The sequence below is a fragment of the Callionymus lyra genome, chromosome 3 (assembly GCF_982586985.1).
Source record: "Callionymus lyra chromosome 3, fCalLyr1.hap1.1, whole genome shotgun sequence".
Taxonomy (NCBI): domain Eukaryota; kingdom Metazoa; phylum Chordata; class Actinopteri; order Syngnathiformes; family Callionymidae; genus Callionymus; species Callionymus lyra.
Genome location: NC_141820.1, coordinates 5897751 through 5921871, shown reverse-complemented (window position 1 = coordinate 5921871; position 24121 = coordinate 5897751). Strand labels below are relative to the sequence as shown.

The window sequence follows — 24121 nt, the reverse complement described above, 5'->3', positions numbered from 1 at the left end:
GACTTGACACAGACTAGTGATTTATGACTCGAGACTTGACTCGGACTAGTGATTTATGACTTGAAACTTAACTCGGACTAGTGATTTATGACTCGAGACTTGACTCGAACTAGTGATTTATGACTCGAGACTTGACTCGGACTAGAGATTTATGACTCGAAACTTGACTCGAACTAGTGATTTATGACTCGAGACTTGACTCGGACTAGTGATTTATGACTCGAGACTTGACTCGGACTAGTGATTTATGACTTGAAACTTAACTCGGACTAATGATTTATGACTCGAGTCTTGACTCTGACTAGTGATTAATGACTCGAGACTTGACTCGGACTAATGATTTATGACTCGAGACTTGACTCGGACTAATGATTTATGACTCGAGTCTTGACTCTGACTAGTGATTTATGACTCGAGACTTGACTCGGACTAGTGATTTATGACTCGAGACTTGACTCGGACTAGTGATTTATGACTCGAGACTTGACTCGGACTAGAGATTTATGACTCGAGACTTGACTCGGACTAGTGATTTATGACTCGAGACTTGACTCGGACTAGAGATTTATGACTCGAAACTTGAGTCGGACTAATGATTTATGACTTGAGACTTGACTCTGACTAGTGATTTATGACTCGAGACTTGACTGGGACTAGTGATTTATGACTCGAGTCTTGACTCTGACTAGTGATTTATGACTCGAGACTTGACTGGGACTAGTGATTTATGACTCGAGACTTGACTCGAACTAGTGATTTATGACTCGAGACTTGACTCGGACTAGAGATTTATGACTCGAAACTTGAGTCGGACTAGTGATTTATGACTCGAGACTTGACTCGAACTAGTGATTTATGACTCGAGACTTGACTCGGACTAGAGATTTATGACTCGAAACTTGAGTCGGACTAGTGATTTATGACTCGAGACTTGACTCGGACTAGTGATTTATGACTCGAGACTTGACTCGGACTAATGATTTATGACTCGAGTTTTGACTCGTACTAGTGATGTGTGACTCGACACTTGAGTCGGACTAGTGATTTATGACTCGAGACTTGACTCGGACTAGTGATTTATGACTCGAGACTTGACTCGGACTAATGATTTATGACTCGAGTTTTGACTCGTACTAGTGATTTATGACTCGAGACTTGACTCGGACTAGTGATTTATGACTCGAGACTTGACTCGGACTAGTGATTTATGACTCGAGACTTGACTCGGACTAGTGATGTGTGACTCGACACTTGACTCGGACTAGTGATGTGTGACTCGACACTTGACTCGGACTAGTGATGTGTGACTCGACACTTGACTCGGACTAGTGATGTGTGACTCGACACTTGACTCGGACTAGTGATGTGTGACTCGACACTTGACTCGGACTAGTGATGTGTGACTCGACACTTGACTCGGACTAGTGATGTGTGACTCGACACTTGACTCGGACTAGTGATGTGTGACTCGACACTTGACTCGGACTAGTGATGTGTGACTCGACACTTGACTCGGACTAGTGATGTGTGACTCGACACTTGACTCGGACTAGTGATGTGTGACGAACAAAACAACAAGAGAAAGGAAGAGAGAAATCAAGAATGGTGACAAAGATGAGTAGAAATGAAGAGATAAGAGCAGGATGTGTGATGACACTGTTCAATATTGTGATGATGATATGACTTGTGATGAAGAAGAACATGTTTCAGTTTTCATACAGTTCCTGATGTGTTTATCACACATGCTCACATCACCATGAACATTACCCTGCATTGAAATCTAGAAACAGAACAAGTTAGAACATCACAAGTGTCACTCAAATGTCTTTGAATGTATTTGAGATCAGTAAATATGTGTCAACATACTGAACAGCACGACCCCAGCAGAAGTCAAAATAAACAAAGTTCAAGTGTCAGAACCTGCTGAAGACTGATGTCACTTAGAATCAGCTGCTTCATTGAAGAACAAACTGAAGACAAAACTTTGACTCTCTGGAGTCTCACCTCTGACTTTCACATTTCAGCTCTGAAGCTGTAGAAATGATGTTCTGACCTGAGAGTCTCCAGGTGACAGTGTGGACTCTTCAGTCCAGCAGACAGCAGCTCCACTCCTGGATCCTTCAGGTCGTTGTGACTCAGGTCCAGTTGAGTCAGACTAGAGGACGGAGAGCTGAGGACTGAGGACAGAAGTGAACAACTTCTCTCTGTCAGTCCACAGCATCTCAGCCTGTGAAAGAGACGGAAACGTCAACAAGTGACTTTTTCTCTATTTTGACTTGAAAGACTTGATTTGAGGAAACACTGAACTCTTTACATTCATAAGATCATCACATGATTGTGTGAATATTTGAAGACTTTTCTATCAATCAGGATCAACTTGATCAAACACATGAAATAATGATGTTTTCATCAGTTCAACACTTTCCTGACTTTGTTTCATTATTTATAAAAGTGTCACATGATACACAGAGACTGTTGTGAGAGGATTGATGTTGTTTTTATACCAGAAACAAACACAAGAGAAGAAGAAAAACTAAAGTCACAATAGAAATAAATGAATAAAAGTCATGAGAAAAACAAAGATGTTTGTAGATTATTTTTGAAGGTTGTTTATCAATCAATACATCGATCAACTTGTTTTCATCTGGTGACACCTTTTATTTGTGATTCATGAAAATGTCTCAATTGAAGATTTCTATAAAGTTTTCTTTCTATAAACTTGTTATTTTCTACTTCTAATTATGTTTTCATTCATCAAAGTCTTCAAAGTTTCCCTCCATCATTGTTCAAACATGTGTCGTTTCTTTAAATCTCCAGGTTTCAAATGTTTTCTCTGTATTTCCAGGTTTGAATATGGAGGCCTGCGAGGGTCAAATCAAGAGTTTACTCACCTTTTCATTGATATTTGGAAATAATCTCCTTCCATGTTTCAAGACAATACTTTTGGCAGAGATGGAGACTCGAGTCACACCTATGACTCGTGACTGAGACTCGTTATTTGTGACTCGAGTCAACTGGGACTTATTCATAGTGACTCGAGTCATACTAGTTATTTGTGACTCAAGTGTCGACTAGGACTAGTGATTTGTGACTTAAGACTTGACCTAAACTAGTGATTTGTGACTCAAACCTGAGTCGTCCTTGTGATTTGGGGCTTGAGAGTCGACTCAGATTCTGGATCTGTTACTTGAGACTTGACTCGGACTAGTTATTTGTCTCTTCAGTGTTCACTGGGACTAGGAATTTGTGACTTGATATGAGAATTAACTTTAACTTGTGACTCGACACTTGAATCGGACTTGTAACTATAAACTTGACTCAGACTCGTGTTCTCTGACTCAAGACTTGACTCGGACTGGTGATTTGTAATTCGAAACTTGCCCCCAATGAGTTATTTCTGACTAGAGAGTCGACTCAGACAAGTTATTAGTGACTCGACACTTGACCTGGAATAGTGATGTGTGACTCGAGAGTCAAATCCTACTAGTTACTTGCGACTCAAGAGTCGACTTGAACTTGTGATTTGTGACTCAAGAGTTGATTCATGCTAGTGAATTATGACTCAAGTTGACTCTAAACAGTTATTTATGACGTAAAATTGATTGATTATTTACTGTAGACTCGACTTGACAAAACTCTCTGGAGTCTCACCTCTGACTTTCACATTTCAGCTCTGAAGCTGTAGAAATGATGTTCTGACCTGAGAGTCTCCAGGTGACAGTGTGGACTCTTCAGTCCAGCAGACAGCAGCTCCACTCCTGGATCATGCAGGTTCCAGTTGTAACTCAGGTCCAGTTGAGTCAGACTAGAGGACGGAGAGCTGAGGACTGAGGACAGAAGTGAACAACTTCTCTCTGTCAGTCCACAGTCTCTCAGCCTGAAAAAAATGAAACAGGAAATCAAACGTTGATGTTTATATCTTCAGAGATGTTCCAATGATCCACTTACAGAACTTTATGTGAAGCTTGAACCATCGGCAGAAGCCTCTCAAGAACCTCCTCTGAAGCAGAGTATTTCTTCAGGTCAAACTCGTCCAGATGTTCCTCTGAGGACAGTAAGATGAAGGCCAGGGTGGACCATTGAGCAGGAGACAGTTGATCTGTGGAGAGACGTCCTGATCTCAGCTGCTGTTGGACCTCCTCCACCAGAGAAGTGTCCTTCACTTCATTCAGACAGTGGAACAGGTTGATGATTCTCTCTGGAGACACATTCTCACTGATCTTCTTCTTGATGAGCTTTGCTGTGTCCTGATTGGTCCAAGAGCTTCTTCCTGTTTGTTTCAATAAACCTGTCAGGAGACTCTGGCTGGTCTGCAGAGAAAGACCCAGAAGGAAGCGCAGGAACAAGTCCAGATGTCCATTTGGACTTTCTACAGCATCATTGATTTCTTTCTGGTAGAACTTTTCTATGTCAACGATTCTTGACTGCAGGTTGACTTCAGAGTTGAAGAACTTCTGGTGAACATGAAGAGCAGCCAGAAACTCCTGAAGACTCAGGTGGATGAAGCAGAACATCTGGTCCTGGTACAGTCCTCTCTCCTCTCTGAAGATCTGAGTGAACACTCCTGAGTGAAGTGAAGCAGCTGTGATGTCGATGTCACTCTCTGTCAGGTCTGATTCATAGAAGACCAAGTTTCCTTTCTTCAGGTGCTCAAAAGCCAGTTTTCCCAGAGACTCCATCATCTTGCTGCTCTCAGGATCCCAAACTGTGTCTGTCCAAGCTGCTCCATGGTACTTCATCTTCTTGACTTTGGACAGAACCAGCAGGAAGTAGATGAACATCTTAGTCAGGGTGTTGGGCAGCTGTCCTGTGTCTCCGCTCTTCAACATGTCCTCCAGAACTGTGGCAGTGATCCAGCAGAAGATCGGGATGTGACACATGATGTGGAGGCTTCGGGAGGTCTTGATGTGAGAGATGATGGTGCTGGTCTGCTCCTCATCACTGGACCTCTTCCTGAAGTACTCCTCCTTCTGGAGGTCAGTGAACCCTCTGACCTCTGTCACCATGTCCACACACTCAGGAGGGATCTGATTGGCTGCTGCAGGTCGTGTGGTCATCCAGAGACGAGCTGAGGGAAGAAGATTCCCTCTGATGAGGTTTGTCAGGAGGACGTCTACTGAGGTGGACTCTGTAGCTGCTGTCAAGACCCGACTGTTGAGGAAGTCCAGAGGGAGTCGACACTCGTCCAGACCGTCAAGGATGAACAGAACCTCGAGTCCTTCAAAACTGCTGAGATCTTTGGTTTCAGGAAAGAAAAGATGAACAAGTTCCACCAAACTCAACTTCTTCTCTTTCAGCAGGTTCAGCTCTCTGAAGGTGAAAGGAAACATGAAGTGGAAGTTCTGGTGAGCTTTGCCTTCAGTCCAGTCCAGAGTGACCTTCTGTGTCAGGAGGGTCTTCCCAATGCCAGCCACGCCCTTCGTCAGCAGGCTCCTGATTGGTGGGTCTCTCTCAGGTGAGGCTTTAAAGAGGTCTTCTTGTCTGATGGTGGTTTCTGGTCTGGTGTGGTTCCTGGTGGCTGCTTCGATCTGTCGGACCTCGTGCTCCTGGTTGACCTGGTCTGTGCCCCCCTCAGTGATGTAGAGCTCCGTGTAGATCTGATTCAGAGGAGCAGAGTTTCCTGCTTTAGCGACCCCCTCAGACACACTGTGGAACTTCTTCTTCAGGCTCCTCTTCAGCCGTCGTTGAATCTTTTCTACACGACTTCCTGAAGAAGAGAAGTCACATGAGTCACAAGATTCTAAAAGCTGAAGATCAATCTTCTCAGCAGATGCAGGAATTTCAATCTCAAATGTTCTAATAGATTCAAGACTTCATTTTCAGCAGGTTGAAGGTTCAAATCCTCTTACTTCCCCACAGAAGACCAGCAAGCTCCTCCTGCTTCATGCTCCTCAGGAGGTTCAGGATGATCTTCAGGAAATCTTCTCTGTTGCTCCTCATCTGCTCCTCTTCACACTTCAACTCCTCCTCTTCCTCATCCTCCAGGTGTTTCTGCTCACCTGGTCTGAGAAACTTCTTCACTCTCTTCAGTTCCTCCTTCACCAGGGTCATGACCTTCTCCTCCAGCAGCTGAAACACAAACATGTGACTTGATCATGTGACCTACAGAGGTCACCAGAGGTATGTCTCAGTCTCAGGACCAGAGAGTCTGAGTCACATTCAAATCGAGAAAACAAGAGTCTCAGCCACACCAGACCTTCTACTTCATGTATGAAGCTGACAGGTGGAGTTGTCCAGGATCAGAGCTTCATGAAGCAGCAGAAGCAGCTGACTGGTGAGTTAGCAGCTGTTGTAGTCAGCAGGTGAGGCTGAAGACTTGAACGTACCTGAAGTGTGGAGTCCACATCTGTCTGATGCTGCTGGACACACTGGAGACTGAGAACATCCGAGACCTGCTGATCCTCTCTGTGAAGAACATCAGGCCGTCAATAAGTTCTGTCTACTTCTACAAGGACACCAATGATCTGAGCAAGACTCTGACTCTTCCATGTGCAGACCACCTAAGATAGAATCTTCCACATTCATGGAAAACCAGGTGAAACACAAGTTTGTCTCACACTTCAGTCGTGATTTCATTCTCATGGCTGCAGTTTGTTGCTTCTTCTCTTGTGAGTCGACTTTCCTCCACGACTGTCTGCAGCACTTTTGACGAGCAGTTCGTGAAGCTCAATAAAAGAGAAGTTTTGAGCTGCATTGACTCATGAACATCTTCAGTTGAAGTCACCAAGAGTCACTAACTGCTGATAGAAACACACACAGCTGTGAGTGAAAGAATGATTGTTGAGGATCAACTAACAGTCTTTGACGACTCAAACATTCCCTCAATCATTGAATCAGTGACTCTTAAATCACTTGAAGTATTTTCTCTTATCAGTGACCTTCATCTGAGGCGCTCATATGATCCACGTGAAGGTTGCATCACAAGAAAAACACTCAAATCAAACTTGACTTTTGATGAATATTTCATCACGTTTGTTGTGTGTCAAGTTTCACAAGACTTCAGGTGGAGGAGAAGAAAAGTAGTTGCACTATTTAGAATTCTTCTTCTTGACTCAACAACTGAAGAGACTGTTGGTCGTCACATGATACAAACTTCTTCAACAACAGATGGAATGATCCAGTGAAATGAATTCACTGTATTTGACATCAAGTTGTGGATTTCTTCATGAGTCCAACAGCACCTGTCTGTCCCACAGCAGCTGCACATGCAATATTCTGTGGTGAATGTAAAATAAACATTCAATTGAAATACTGCAAACACTGCCATTAATTCTCTCCCTTTCTGTCTCTCTTTCACCAGCAGTTTCCACTGCTTCGATGATGACACCCAGCTCTACCTTCCATGCAAACCCAACTCGTCACTTCCACCCCCACACTGGAACTCTCTCTCCCTCTTTACAGCTCAGCTCAAAACCACCTGTATTGTGTGATTTTATTGTATTTGTGATTTTATTGTGCAGCGACCTTGAGTCTCCTGAGAGGTGGTTTTAAATAAGATTTATTATTATTATTATTTTCTTCTTCCTCTCATGTGTATAGATATACTGTATAGTTTTCTCTGCATATTTAAATAACTACTAGATGTTCTCGTGTTGCTCCTGTTGTCTCTCACCTCTGATGCTTCTGTTCACCTTTGAAGTCAATTGCTCTTCCCATAGATCTGTCACTCTTCAGAGACACACAGCTGGGAGCAGGTCCAGGTCCAGGTCCAGGTCCAGGTCCAGGTCCAGGTCCAGCAGATGTACGTAGCTTTGATCTGAACACACACAAGTAGCAGTAAGAAAATGTTTCCAGTATTTGAAGGTGTGATGCGTTACGACCTCCACTGATCAGATTTAGCCTCTAACAGAAAAGGTGAGCTCCAAGTACCGTAACTTTGGTTGTTTTGTTTGGATGTTTTAAAAACCTAACTTTAAAAACCTAACTCATTGTTGCAAAATTATGAGATTTTTGCTCGGCCTACTTGCCCATGAGTGCCTTTTCCTTGTGTTGCCCTTTTGTTTCTGTGAGCCAGTATTTAAGTTGATTATTATTATTATTATTATTATTATTCAAAAGTGTTAAAACTAAGATGTGTTATTCCTTTTTTTTCTTATTTCTTTTGGAATAGAGGGGAGATTCATCAACGAACGCATGTCACTCGCACGGTTGCACAAGGTGAAAGTAAGTGGTCCACACGTGTCACTTGTCCGTGAGCGGTTGCGCGCATCATACGTGGTAAGTGAGTTATATGTGCTTTTAATGTACGATCCCAGTGCGATTGTTGTTACACGTTATTGTACGGATGTCCCAATTAGCAGTGTGCAAAAATGTAGTGCGCAATGAGCACTCAACTGTGCACTCAAATGGCCGGAAAATTGAGTGTGGATCGATTCCACCTGTAACCCACTGTTTACACTGAGTGATGTGCTTTGTGTTGTGCTTGATTTAAATGTATTATATTCAAATGATGAACCCTTTTACTTATCATTGAATATTTATTTTCGGTGATGGCATGACTGTCAGCTGAGACTGGGACTTTTTAAACAACGTTTTACAGCGTGACACAGCAAGTTTTTTTATGGAGGACAACGGCGATCCAAGGGTGTGAACAACAGAATCAAGCATTGGTGATTGTTCTGTCAGACAGTCGAGACCAAGCGTCCAGAGCAGAGTTAAAGAGTTTGGCGGCGTTGCGCAACTCGCGTAACAACTTGTTGACGTCTCACAGCTGACAGGATCGCCAACACCACCTGAAGCCGGTTAGCTGGATAAGCTAACCAACCACCTCCAAGTCCCCTCGACTAGGAACCCGCGTCGATCCACCAGATGCTCAGGTACCTTTTTATTTACTGGCTTTGCGAAGCGAAGCGGCCTCATCGTTTTTGGACTCAACGCGCCCGAGCGACGATTCAGGCCTGCAACGTTTATTTTGAATACTGATGGACAAACTGGTGACTATTTTGAGTTTGCACTGCTTTATCAAGTCACATCTTTAGTTTAAATTGATTGTGGGGTTTTGTGTGCCTTTGTCTATTATAAGTAAATTGGCGAATTCGGGGTCCTGCATTCTACTAGGTAGAGCAGGATCGCTACACACCCTTAACAACCGCCATCTTAGTGACGTAGATGAAGCTAAACTGAAGCTACGTCACTGACGACGCATCTTTGGAGCAGATACCGACGTAAATGTCTAGAGAAAACACTCATTTTACCACAAAACAACAGTAATCAATTTTCAAAAAAGTGCTGTCAAGTGTCGTTGATAGTGTTCTAACAGGCCTGGATGCTTTAACAGTTTTCTCCCGACAACAGCCAGGTGGAAAAATAAAAAACACTGAACACTGCAAAAAATCACGAGACACTTCCTCACCTTAATCACATGCAATGTTCTGTGGTGAATGTAAAACAAATATTTAAGTGCAATACTGCAAACACTGCTTTAATTCTCTCCCTCTCTGTCTCTCTTTCCTTCTTCCTCTCATGTGTAAAGATATACTGTATAGTTTTCTCTGCATATTTAAATAACTACTAGATGTTCTCATGTTGCTCCTGTTGTCTCTCACCTCTGATGCTTCTGTTCACCTTTGAAGTCAATTATTCTTCTCATAGACCCGTCACTCTTCAGAGACACACAGCTGGGAGCAGGTCCAGGTCCAGGTCCAGGTCCAGGTCCAGGTCCAGGTCCAGGTCCAGGTCCAGGTCCAGGTCCAGGTCCAGGTCCAGGTCCAGGTCCAGGTCCAGGTCCAGGTCCAGGTCCAGGTTCAGCAGATGTATGTAGCTTTGATCTGAACACATACAAATAGCAAGTTTTCCTTGTGTTGCCCTTTTGTTTCTGTGAGCCAGTGAGCGGAGAAGATCATCGAGACACCACTCCCCCCCATCCAGGACGTTGCAAAATCTCGCTGCCTGAACAGAGCCTACAGGATTCTGTCTGACCCCAACCACCCCCTCTATGGACTGTTCTCTCTCCTGGCATCTGGCAGAAGGTTCCGCAGTATCCTCTGCGTAACAGAAAGATTTAGCAACAGCTTCTTCCCTCCGGCCATCAGACTGCTGAATGCAATATAACTTCCATCAATGCACTATTTAAAACGTAATTTATTTGTTCTATTTATATTTATATTGCACTATTTTCAGCCAGGCCGAAAAATAAAAAACACTGAACACTGCAAAAAATCACGAGACAATACCTCACCTTAATCACATGCAATGTAAAACAAATATTTAATTGCAATACTGCAAACACTGCAATTAATTCTCTCCCTCTCTGTCTCTCTGTCTCTCTTACCTTCTTCCTCTCATGTGTAAAGATATACTGTATAGTTTTCTCTGCATATTTAAATAACTACTAGATGTTCTCATGTTGCTCCTGTTGTCTCTCACCTCTGATGCTTCTGTTCACCTTTGAAGTCAATATTTCTTCCCATAGATCTGTCACTCTTCAGAGACACACAGCTGGGAGCAGGTCCAGGTCCAGGTCCAGGTCCAGCAGATGTACGTAGCTTTGATCTGAACACACACAAGTTGAAGGGAGAAAATGATTCCAGTATTTGAAGGTCTGACAGGAGAAGTGATCTTCTCACCTCTGAGCTCTGGTCTGACTGTCATGGTCTTCACCCAGAAGTTTTTTAGAGGGAGGATCTTCCTCCTCTGTGTCCACACCTGCACACAAACACAACAGCATCATGGATCTAATGGTTCTGGTCAACAAGTCAACTTGGGTCCATCACGTTGAAGCAGCAGCAGAACAAAGTCATGAGAGATGAAAGAAGACGTGGACAGAAGACTGTCTCTCACATGTGATGTCAACATTCTACATGAGGAAGAAGGAGGTGTGACCACATAGATGGTTGTGTCTAAACTCTGAGGAGTCATGTTGATCAATCAGCTTCATCATCATGAACAGGAAGTGATGTAGTATCAGGAGCTATGAGGAGCCATCATGAAGAATTACTGGTTACATTTGAATTCAACTTCCTGTTTGATTCTGCTTTGAAAAAAAGAGTTTGTTGCAAATATGAAAAAATGTTTGTGTTACTTGTTCAAACATTTTCACAATAAAGATTCATTCATTCACCTCCCAACCACACTCTTGATTCATTCATTCACCTCACGACCACACTCTTCATTCATTTATTCACCTCACGACCACACTCTTGATTCATTTATTCACCACAATCTTCATTCATTTATTCACCTCACAACCACACTCTTGATTCATTCATTCACCTTACGACCACACCCTTGATTAATTTATTCACCTCACGAAGAAACTCTTCATTCATTTATTCACCTCACGACCACACTCTTGATTCATTTATTCACCACAATCTTCATTCATTTATTCACTTCACAACCACACTCTTGATTCATTTATTCACCTCAGGAGCACACTCTTGATTCATTTATTCACCACAATCTTCATTCATTTATTCTCCTCACGACCACACTCTTCATTCATTTATTCACTTCACAACCACACTCTTCATTCATTTATTCACCTCACGACCACACTCTTGATTCAATTATTCCTCTCCGGCCACACTATTGATTCATTCATTCACCTCAGTCTTGATTCATGTATTCACCTCAGTCTTGATTCATTTATCCACCTCACTCTTGATTCATTTATCCACCCAACTCTTGATTTGTATATTCACCTCACTCTTGATTCATTTATTCACCTCAGTCTTGATTAATATATTCACCTGACTCCTAATTAATTTATTCACCTCACAAACTCAATCTTTATTCATTTATTTACCTCACTCCTGAATCGTTTATTCACCTCAGTCTTGATTCATGTATTCACCTCACTCATGATTCATCTATTCACCTCACTCTTGATTCATTTATCCACCCACTCTTGATTCATTTATTCACCTCACTCTTTATTCATCTCACTCTTGATTCATGTATTTACCCCAGTCTTGATTCATTTATTAACCTCACAAACTCACTTTTGATTCATTTATTCATCTCACTCTTGATCAAGGTATTCACCTCACTCTTGATTCATTCTTGATTCACCTCACTCTTGATTAATGTATTCACCTCACTCTTGATTCATCTCAGTCTTGATTCATGTATTCACCTCACTCTTGATTCATTTATTTACCTCAGTCTTGATTCATTTATTAACATCTCTCTTGATCCATTTATTCACCTCACTCTTGATTAATGTATTCACCTCACTCTTGATTCATTTATTCTCCTTACTCTTGATTCATTTATTCACCTCACAAACTCACTCTTGACTCATGCATTCACACTCTCACTGGGGAACATGACAACATGAAGAAAGTCACTGACCTGTGAGCAGCTCTCTGCTCTGAAGACTTGTGTCCATGTTTGTAGGTGAAACTTCCAGGTGAGCTCAGCTGCTTCTGATCCAGACTCAGGGAAACACTGATGAACCGTCAGTGAGGAGGTGTGTCTGTCAGAGACATCAGTGCAACATAGTGTGTTGTTGACTCACACTTTTATAACATAGTTCAACAACAAAACATGTGCCACAAGGATAAAGACGTTTGACAAGTTCAGTCACAATCTTGATCTAGAAGAAGGAATGCAGTCTTGTTCACCTGTCGCTGCCACACCTGTCGCTGACACACCTGTCGCTGACACACCTGTCACAAACACAGCTTTATCTCTTCCATTTGTTTATTATCCAGTTGTATCTAGTTTTGTCCTTTTCATCCAAACAATCCAAATGCTGCACATGTCCTCCAGGTGTCTTCAGCTTCGCACACTTGACAGAAGCTTCCATGACAGTGATGGACAAACACATCAGCACTTCTGAAGCATCATTGACATGTGATCTTTTCACCACAAACTCTTCGTTGTGTTTGTGGAATACTCTTGGCCACCGGGTGGTAGTATATAACCATTATACGTTGACTGAGTTGGTAGTCGGCCATCTTGTTCGTGTTTATGACGGTGGTTGGACGTTAATCCCGTAGTTGTAACGGCTCAGGAATAAGTGCTACTCAGGCCCCTTTCAAAGTTTGGTGAGCCAAGCTTAGAGGTCAATCACCGTATCGATCGACGAGCCTGTCGGACTGGGAGGCGGAGCCAACTCCCAAGGCCCCGTCCAGGGACCTCTGGTCTCTGGAGGAGTTCCTGGCCTGTGGTTTCTCGCACAATGACCTCCACTTGGAAGGTCCGATCATAACCTGGTCCACCTTCAGTCACAGTACACTCCTCAGGTGCAAAGACAGACTGTGACCACTAGGACAATCAGAAAGTGGACACCAGCTGTGGAGGACGCCATCAGAGACTGCTTTGACACCACAGACTGGGATGTGCTGCTGAGGTCTCAAGAGGACATCAAGGGTCAGACACACTGTATAACAGATTATAATAATTTCTGCTTGGACGTTGTCGCCCCTGCTAAGACTGTCCGCTGTTACCCTAATAATAAACCGTGGGTAACAAAGGAGGTCAAGGATGTCCTTAACAGAGAGAAGGTTTCAGGAGCAGGTACAGAGACTCCATGAGGTCAGCAAAGCAGGAGGTGAAGCGATGAGGGGGAAAGTACCAACCCTGTGGAAGACTTCCTGTATAGTTCCAGTCCCGAAAAAGATCCGGCTAAAATCTCCTCTGCATGTTCTACCAGTCTGTGGTGGCCAGTGTTTTGTGCTGAGGTGTGTTGTGTTGGGATCAGAAGTGTCAACAGGTTGGACAGGTTGATCAGGAGGGCTCTGTGGTTGAAGCTGGACTCATTCTACTACTCCTTTTACTATTTATACTACTTGTACGTTTACTACTAATTCTACTTGTACTTTTACTACTAATTATACTACTGCTTTTACTACTTATACTTACACTACTTTAACTAAAAGAATAAATAAATAATATAATATAATTACACAAAATTAAATAAAGAGATGTTTGGAAATGTCTGTCAATGTTACAAGAACCACAAAGTGGTCCAAAATCACGTTAATAGGACGACAAAGAAAATATTAAACATACCAAAAATTAAAAATAAAATAAATAATACCTGACCTGACCTGCATTATAACTACAGTTAGACATTTTTCTAAAACTTCAATACCCCATACCACATCTGAGTTCAAGCCCAAACGAAACTATCATTTTTTTTTTTTTTTAGTTTTCCTCTATCATTTTTCAAATTTTAGTTAAAAAATATTTTCTTTTTACAATTACATTATTTTTCTTCTCCCCTTCGTATGATTATTTTCTTCTCTGTCAACTCCTTCATCCCTCTCATTGTGTACTTTCTCAGTCGTTGTGATGCAAATATTGTTATTCTTTTTTGATTTGGTTCTGGACACACCCCTGCCATTGGCCCGGATGTAGAGAATTGACAAACATAATGTTCTGAACTCCATTCCCCCATGAATATGGTCTTTACCAAACGATAAAGCTTCCATCTATTTTATCCTTTTAGGTTAATGGTAGTAAAGGGGGTGATAAGGGTGACACCCATCAATCTGTGTATCAGTGGCTCTATTGCCAGGAACCCTATGGACACTCTGGGACGATCTTGGATGAGTTGGATGACATTCGACGCCGTACAACAACCTTGTCCTTGATGGACAAACATCGACGGTTTCCCCACAATGACCAAAGGGGGATTTTTATGTAACTAAGTTAGTAAGTAATATTTGTATCGCGCTTTTGCTTCCACTAAAACACCAAAGTAAATTATAATAATTATAATATTATCCATGTCATTTTAATAGTTTTCTTTGGACTAAAAGTGATGCTCCTGATAGTGATATTCCAGGTATATTCTTAAAATATTACATTGTAATATTTGTTATAACCAGAGTGCTGGTCGTTCTGATAAAATTCAACCCTATATTCACTAAACTACAATACTATAAATACTATCAATACAACGCAGTTCTCGCCTCAATAAGAAGTTATTTCTAGAATTAACTTGGCAGTTTTCCAGTTAAAAACATGACACTCACAAAACAACATTGAGACAAAGTGAAGGTTCTATGAAGTCAGAGACTAAAAGAGAGGAAGTAAGTCAGTAGAGATACAGGTCTACCATCAGGGGAGAGCAGTCGAATATCAACCAGCGACACGTCTCCCTGAAGGTCAGAGGTCACAGACAGCCAGAGGAGAAGACAACTTCACTACACAAACGGTCGATCAATGTCTTGTTTGAGAACGAGAATTGTGTATCGATCATGTCTGATCATTGAGCCATAACATTATGACCACCTGTTCAATGTTTCAGAAGCTTTTTTCCATTTCAACTTTTTTTAAATCATTTTACAGCAAACTATTGAAGAGTAAATGATGTAACCTGGTCAACAGTCTGAGTGACTCACGTCAACATGATTACGTTGAAATGATGTTTGTTTTAAGTTTCCAGGCGGAAATGTATTTCTATTCATTCACATTTCAACAAAACTCCTTTTTTTCTAAACTTTTTCTTAAAAAATTTCTGTTAAGTAAGATGTTTTGAAAAAAACTCATATATTAAAATATTACTATTTAACTTATTTATCTTAATAAATGCCGTGGCTAGATAGACTAAAAATAGATAGAATAAAAATTAAATAATGACGAGTGAATCTATTTTGTGAAAAAGTCTCAAATCTGCCACGTTTTTCAAACATCTCCTGCTCTGACGTACGCTCCAGTAGAAACACAATTCAAACTTTAAAATGTAGATAAAGTCCAAATGATCAAGTCTTTTGTAGCTTTCATGGTTCTTCTGGTCACGGGTCAAAGCACACAGTCCTCTCTCACCATTTCCTGGCGGGGAATTGTCTCGTTTTAATTGCTCCTGATGAACATGATCTTCACTGAGGACCAGCATTGGAATCGTTCCAGTCGTGCGACTTAATCTGTTCAGTTTATGGAATATTATTTGAAACAATTATTATTTTTAAATGTTCTTGATTCGAGCAAAAAATCATTGACATCTTAAAAATCTTCTGGACCTGGACGAGTCTTCGTGGGTCAGAACATGTTTCGATCGGCTAGAGTTCATGAATAAGACGAGCATCTACAGGAGGAGAGTTCAAGTATCTCACGGTCTTGTTCACGAGTGAGGGTAGAACGAAGCGTCAGGTTATCAGTTATGCAGATGGAAGGTTGTTCTGATCTTCACATCAAAACTAATCAATAAAAACAACATTTGAAATATTCAATATTGTTGATGTCATTGATCCACAGCTGCTTCTGGAGTTACTGAGTTTATTTGACGTTAGTTTTACATAAATAACAATTCAATTGTGACCTAATTACTAAAATTAACATTAAAAATAATGTTAATAATAATAAAAATGTTTTAACTCAACTCTTGCTCTAGTGTGACTCCGTCATGTCCTGGGTGTGTCCCGGGGCTTCCTCCGGGTCAGAGCCCGACTGTCCTCAGAATGATGCTACACAGAGTGTCTCCTGGATGACTGAGCTCTTCACTCCCCAAAACATGATTTCTTTTCTGAAAACTGACAGGTGTTGAATGACCGGTGAATGAAAAGCCTTCTAGCTCAGCTCTTTCTTTGTGACCAGATAGACTCGGTATCGTAGCAGGTGATTGGTTCTGGGTCAACTTGAGTAACATCAACATCATCATCTTTCTTTCAGGTTCTGTCCACGGTGCGAGCGCTGGTGAGCGACAGAGTTCTGGTGTCACTGTCGCAGCAGCGCCCCCTGCAGGAGGGATCAGAAGAGCAGAGACCTGGACTGTTAAGGGTTGTTTCCATGTTTGACACAACAAATGAACAACTCAACTTCAACCGTGTGAGTAGATAAGATCATGTTGATCATCATCGACCAACAATCAGTGAAAACTCTTGATGAAGCTTCATGAAGCCTCACTTTCTCGGTTCTTTCACTTCTTAATGTTCTAATAGTAATGTTTCCAGAGAGAAACATCTCACGGCTGAGAGCGCCATCTGGTGGAGCAACAAATTGATTCAAGTTTTGTTTCCGCACAGATCATCAAGGACCGAGTGTTTTCTCACGCGTCCAGGAACAAGTACATGTGGAACTTCCTGCCTGGAGGACTGCTGGTTCTTCCCGAATACTCCACACATCTGGCCCACTTCCCGTTCTACTACCTGGGCCTGGGTACACACACGCGTCCCCCCCAAAGATGTGTCAGGGTCAGTGGTAGAAATGCTGTTGTGTTGTTTCATAAATCCAGGGGTCACTCCGGGTCAGGAATTCACTGCCGTCATCCACGCCGTCTCCCCGCTGGTGTCTCAGTCTCAGCCAATCATGAAGCTGCTGCAGGTGGTCTCCAGGTCCAAGTCCTGCTCTCAGGTCAGTCAGTCAGTGTGCTGCAGGACGTCAACTTTAAAGAGTTGTGTATATATTTGGTGTGTGTGTTGTGTATCGTCAAGAGTGTATAATATTGACACATTGTCAAAAAACATGCAGATTTTTTAACTTTCCCAAATTTGTTTTTTTGTATATATATATATACTGTATATATATATATATATATATATATATACATTCTTGCATTTTTTTTCCATATACGTTTTTTCAATATTGTTGCATACAGAATATTCTTTTTAACCAAAAATTGTTAAAAAATGTACAAATGTTATTTAACTCTTGACAAAATAATAATAAAAAAAAACATTTTAAAACGTTATTAAATAATTAATGCAATCCTACCATGAATAGATCTGAAAGTAAGAACCAGAATTTTAAAATGGATCGTGAAACAAACTAATGCAGAGATTTAAGGATCGGAGAAATGTGAGTTCTTCTACGAGAGCGAATCACAATTCTGGCTGCAGAGTTTTGTATGAACTGCAGGCGAGAAGATCCTTCTTGTTCAGACACCAACATAAACTTGAAGAACGCCTTGAAACACGTCATTCGATCCCAGTTATGGTGGTGGTGTGGAGGTGGGGTCTTGAGAAACAGATTGGTGGAAGAATGGACAGGAAATTGTGCTTATGTAACAGGAGTACAAGAAACAACGACTTATGTGTTTTCGTATCATGATCACGAACGATCAAGGTGGCGTCATACCATATGCACAAGTCGCGTTACCTCTGAATGACATTTTGGAAAGATGTGAGCAGATCTATGCACAGAGGCCTGATCCTAATCAAATAGCAGCCTGCAGGCAGCATGAAGACGAAAACATAGACGACTTCAAAGTCAGATTAAGGGATGTTTTTAACAAACATGGTGGGATTCCCGAAGATCATCCAGCTCTATGGGAATCACATTTCAAAAATCATTTGTTGAACCAAATGAGACCAGATCTGTCGAGATACATTAAGAAGCAAAATGTGACCTGGCAGAAGGCTGGGACAAACGATCACATTACATATGCCCGAAATTACGAAATGATAGAGAAAAAGCGAGAAAAACAAGTCACTAGTGACATGACACATGTAACAAACATTTACTACTAATATGATAATATGATCCTAATACACTGTCCGCAGAAAAAAGAAGACTCTTAAAAGAAGGTCGATGCTTTACTTGCGGAAAGACAGGACATCTTGCCAGAGATTGTACTGAGAAAAACAAGCGCAAAGATAAACCCAGACGAAAACACTACTCTGATGATTCGTCTGAGGATGAAGAATGACTAGGCCAACAACAGGTGGCAGCACCAAGGTCACAACCGAGTGCACCGCCATGTGAAACTGATGAATCAGAAGAAGAAATTAACCTCTCACACACAATGTTTGATGAAGAAATACCTGAAATTCAAGACCTTTTGTTAAGACATTTAACAGAGCCTGGTAAAAGGCCTGAAATGACACTCCTAGTAAATGGAGATCCAACAGTTTTTCTGGTAGACACCGGGGCTGATGTTTCAGTACTAGGTCGATGGGACCCAAAGAAAATTAAGCCAGGAAAAGGTATAGTCAAAATGAAAGGAGCTCATGGAACGGTTGAACATTTGCCACTGACACACACTTTGAACATTGTTGCACCAGAAAGACCACTGAGAGTAGCGCAGGGTGAACTAGTTTTGCATCCATCTTGTCCACATAACTTGTTGGGACGGGATGTTATCACACAACTAGAAATAAGAATAAAAAACAAACAACAAGGGGAGGGTGATCGCCTCAGTAGGTGACATACCGCCGATAACTGAAGCGCCCGTTATTGGTGGTCATTAGACCTCCCAGAGGCAGAAATGACAGGAGCAGCAGCTCAACTCTTGAGAGAAATTGCAGAAAAAGTTGAACCTGGAGGAGAGATCCAGGGAAAACAGGGCCTTCACGTAACCATAAGACATAAAGATGATCCAGGCCCTGATTTAGAGTATGACGAATTTTTCTCGCGACTAGAACCACAGGTAATAAACCTAGAACACTTATATTGTAAAAAGAAGTGTGGTTTTGCTACTGCAGTTGTGTCAGCTCAGGTAAAACAACACCTTCCGCCAGGACAACACCCACATGTGTCCTTGGCAAAGAGCCATGAGCATGAGTGGAAAGACATTAATGATCTTGCGGGATCACTGCCACACCTCAGTTGGACGCCAAATCCACAAAATCCGTTGTGGGAGGTGTCGCATACTGGGTGGCAACGAGTGCGATTAAATTGGACACTCAGAACTAACCCTCAAACTCATTTGAGCTGAGATGTACAGATCCTCTCCCTCTCACAAGACGAGGAAGAGGCTGTGAGCAAGTTGCCAGATCAACTCTGGAGTCAAGGACCCACGGATGTAGGTCTAATGAAAAATACTCCACCTGTAATTATTAAAGGGAAGACTGAACATCGCCCTGTAATAAGACAATACCCGCTCAAACCAGATGCAGAAGAAGGAATTGAAAATGTTATCGCAGAATTACTGGTCTCAGGTGTTGGGATTTTGTGTTCCGATGAACCGACCCCTCCCCAGCCTCGTACGTGGTGATGGAATGAAGGACAGACACATGGATGAGTTTAAGAAAAATGCTCGTTTAGTGAATTATGCAAAAGTCAGAGACAAACTTACGTGAACACGGGCGCTAGCAACAGAGAGATCTATCGCAGACGTCTAAGAATGACAGAAAAAGTCTCAAATCTGCCACGTTTTTCAAACATCTCCTGCTCTGACGTACGCTCCAGTAGAAACACAATTCAAACTTTAAAATGTAGATAAAGTCCAAATGATCAAGTCTTTTGTAGCTTTCATGGTTCTTCTGGTCACGGGTCAAAGCACACAGTCCTCTCTCACCATTTCCTGGCGGGGAATTGTCTCGTTTTAATTGCTCCTGATGAACATGATCTTCACTGAGGACCAGCATTGGAATCGTTCCAGTCGTGCGACTTAATCTGTTCAGTTTATGGAATATTATTTGAAACAATTATTATTTTTAAATGTTCTTGATTCGAGCAAAAAATAATTGACATCTTAAAAATCTTCTGGACCTGGACGAGTCTTCGTGGGTCAGAACATGTTTCGATCGGCTAGAGTTCATGAATAAGACGAGCATCTACAGGAGGAGAGTTCAAGTATCTCACGGTCTTGTTCACGAGTGAGGGTAGAACGAAGCGTCAGGTTATCAGTTATGCAGATGGAAGGTTGTTCTGATCTTCACATCAAAACTAATCAATAAAAACAACATTTGAAATATTCAATATTGTTGATGTCATTGATCCACAGCTGCTTCTGGAGTTACTGAGTTTATTTGACCTTAATTTTACATAAATAACAATTCAAATATTCTGACCTAATTACTAAAATTAACATTAAAAATAATGTTAATAATAATAAAAATGTTTTAACTCAACTCTTGTTCTAGTGTGACTCCGTCATGTCCTGGGTGTGTCCCGGGGCTTCCTCCGGGTCAGAGCCCGACTGTCCTCAGAATGATGCTACACAGAGTGTCTCCTGGATGACTGAGCTCTTCACTCCCCAAAACATGATTTATTTTCTGAAAACTGACAGGTATTGAATGACCGGTGAATGAAAAGCCTTCTAGCTCAGCTCTTTCTTTGTGACCAGATAGACTCGGTATCGTAGCAGGTGATTGGTTCTGGGTCAACTTGAGTAACATCAACATCATCATCTTTCTTTCAGGTTCTGTCCACGGTGCGAGCGCTGGTGAGCGACAGAGTTCTGGTGTCACTGTCGCAGCAGCGCCCCCTGCAGGAGGGATCAGAAGAGCAGAGACCTGGACTGTTAAGGGTTGTTTCCATGTTTGACACAACAAATGAACAACTCAACTTCAACCGTGTGAGTAGATAAGATCATGTTGATCATCATCGACCAACAATCAGTGAAAACTCTTGATGAAGCTTCATGAAGCCTCACTTTCTCGGTTCTTTCACTTCTTAATGTTCTAATAGTAATGTTTCCAGAGAGAAACATCTCACGGCTGAGAGCGCCATCTGGTGGAGCAACGAATTGATTCAAGTTTTGTTTCCGCACAGATCATCAAGGACCGAGTGTTTTCTCACGCGTCCAGGAACAAGTACATGTGGAACTTCCTGCCTGGAGGACTGCTGGTTCTTCCCGAATACTCCACACATCTGGCCCACTTCCCGTTCTACTACCTGGGCCTGGGTACACACACGCGTCCCCCCCAAAGATGTGTCAGGGTCAGTGGTAGAAATGCTGTTGTGTTGTTTCATAAATCCAGGGGTCACTCCGGGTCAGGAATTCACTGCCGTCATCCACGCCGTCTCCCCGCTGGTGTCTCAGTCTCAGCCAATCATGAAGCTGCTGCAGGTGGTCTCCAGGTCCAAGTCCTGCTCTCAGCTCAGTCAGTCAGTGTGCTGCAGGAAGTCAACTTTAAAGAGTTGTGTATATATTTGGTGTGTGTATTGTGTATCGTCAAGAATGTATAATATTAACACCGTATTGTCAAAAAATATTTTTTAACTTTCCCAAATTTGTTTTTTGGATATATATATATATTCCTGAATGCATTTTTTTCCATATAAGTCTTTTCAATATTGTTGCATACAGAATATTCTTTTTAACCAAAAATTGTTTAAAAATTTACAAATGTTATTTAACTCTTGACAAAATAAAAATAAAACATTTTAAAACTTGTTTTATCAAATAATTAATGAAATCCTACCATGAGTAGATCTGAAAGTAAGAACCAGAATTTTAAAATGGATCCTGAAACAAACTAATGCAGAGATTTAAGGATCGGAGAAATGTAAGTTCTTCTACGAGAGCGAATCACAATTCTGGCTGCAGAGTTTTGTATGAACTGCAGGCGAGAAGATCCTTCTTGTTCAGACACCAACATAAACTTGAAGAACGCCTTGAAACACGTCATTCGATCCCAGTTATGGTGGTGGTGTGGAGGTGGGGTCTTGAGAAACAGATTGGTGGAAGAATGGACAGGAAATTGTGCTTATGTAACAGGAGTACAAGAAACAACGACTTATGTGTTTTCGTATCATGATCACGAACGATCAAGGTGGCGTCATACCATATGCACAAGTCGCGTTACCTCTGAATGACATTTTGGAAAGATGTGAGCAGATCTATGCACAGAGGCCTGATCCTAATCAAATAGCAGCCTGCAGGCAGCATGAAGACGAAAACATAGACGACTTCAAAGTCAGATTAAAGGATGTTTTTAACAAACATGGTGGGATTCCCGAAGATCATCCAGCTCTATGGGAATCACATTTCAAAAATCATTTGTTGAACCAAATGAGACCAGATCTGTCGAGATACATTAAGAAGCAAAATGTGACCTGGCAGAAGGCTGGGACAAACGATCACATTACATATGCCCGAAATTACGAAATGATAGAGAAAAAGCGAGAAAAACAAGTCACTAGTGACATGACACATGTAACAAACATTTACTACTAATATGATAATATGATCCTAATACACTGTCCGCAGAAAAAAGAAGACTCTTAAAAGAAGGTCGATGCTTTACTTGCGGAAAGACAGGACATCTTGCCAGAGATTGTATTGAGAAAAACAAGCGCAAAGATAAACCCAGACGAAAACACTACTCTGATGATTCGTCTGAGGATGAAGAATGACTAGGCCAACAACAGGTGGCAGCACCAAGGTCACAACCGAGTGCACCGCCATGTGAAACTGATGAATCAGAAGAAGAAATTAACCTCTCACACACAATGTTTGATGAAGAAATACCTGAAATTCAAGACCTTTTGTTAAGACATTTAACAGAGCCTGGTAAAAGGCCTGAAATGACACTCCTAGTAAACGGAGATCCAACAGTTTTTCTGGTAGACACCGGTGCTGATGTTTCAGTACTAGGTCGATGGGACCCAAAGAAAATTAAGCCAGGAAAAGGTATAGTCAAAATGAAAGGAGCTCATGGAACGGTTGAACATTTGCCACTGACACACACTTTGAACATTGTTGCACCAGAAAGACCACTGAGAGTAGCGCAGGCTGAACTAGTTTTGCATCCATCTTGTCCACATAACTTGTTGGGACGGGATGTTATCACACAACTAGAAATAAGACTACAAACAAACAACAAGGGGAGGGTGATCGCCTCAGTAGGTGACATACCGCCGATAACTGAAGCGCCCGTTATTGGTGGTCATTAGACCTCCCAGAGGCAGAAATGACAGGAGCAGCAGCTCAACTCTTGAGAGAAATTGCAGAAAAAGTTGAACCTGGAGGAGAGATCCAGGGAAAACAGGGCCTTCACGTAACCATAAGACATAAAGATGATCCAGGCCCTGATTTAGAGTATGACTAATTTTTCTTGCGACTAGAACCACAGGTAATAAACCTAGAACACTTATATTGTAAAAAGAAGTGTGGTTTTGCTACTGCAGTTGTGTCAGCTCAGGTAAAACAACTCCTTCCGCCAGGACAACACCCACATGTGTCCTTGGCAAAGAGCCATGAGCATGAGTGGAAAGACATTAATGATCTTGCGGGATCGCTGCCACACCTCAGTTGGACGCCAAATCCACAAAATCCGTTGTGGGAGGTGTCGCATACTGGGTGGCAACGAGTGCGATTAAATTGGACACTCAGAACTAACCCTCAAACTCATTTGAGCTGAGATGTACGGATCCTCTCCCTCTCACAAGACGAGGAAGAGGCTGTGAGCAAGTTGCCAGATCAACTCTGGAGTCAAGGACCCACGGATGTAGGTCTAATGAAAAATACTCCACCTGTAATTATTAAAGGGAAGACTGAGCATCGCCCTGTAATAAGACAATACCCGCTCAAACCAGATGCAGAAGAAGGAATTGAAAATGT

The 24121-nt window shown here is 41.9% G+C and overlaps 2 protein-coding genes and 1 pseudogene across 3 annotated transcripts in view; 1 reads left to right on the top strand and 2 right to left on the bottom strand.

Moving 5' to 3' along the window:
- LOC148083109 (NACHT, LRR and PYD domains-containing protein 3-like) overlaps positions 1-24121 on the bottom strand; it is a 238050-nt gene that overhangs the window by 103177 nt on the left and 110752 nt on the right. The window lies entirely within an intron of this gene.
- Positions 3646-12375, bottom strand: LOC148083114 (NLR family CARD domain-containing protein 3-like). The gene is made up of 9 exons (XM_087785601.1): positions 12295-12375; positions 10566-10644; positions 10366-10491; positions 9546-9767; positions 7613-7756; positions 6327-6405; positions 5850-6069; positions 3949-5461; positions 3646-3877 (listed from the first exon to the last, which is right to left on the bottom strand). Exons 1-9 carry the CDS (start codon positions 12329-12331, stop codon positions 3661-3663), a joined length of 2637 nt encoding a protein of 878 aa, XP_087641727.1. The 5' UTR covers positions 12332-12375; the 3' UTR covers positions 3646-3660.
- On the top strand, positions 22879-23921 carry LOC148083113 (uncharacterized; annotated as a pseudogene).

Coding starts and splice junctions, on each gene's coding strand:
- LOC148083114 (XM_087785601.1), bottom strand. CDS start 12,331: ATGGACACAAGTCTTCAGAGCAGAGAGCTGCTCACAG. Junction 7,757..9,545: donor GGTGAACAGAAGCATCAGAG/GTGAGAGACAAC, acceptor GTGTGTGTTCAG/ATCAAAGCTACGTACATCTG. Junction 6,406..7,612: donor GGTGAACAGAAGCATCAGAG/GTGAGAGACAAC, acceptor TGTTCTTCACAG/AGAGGATCAGCAGGTCTCGG.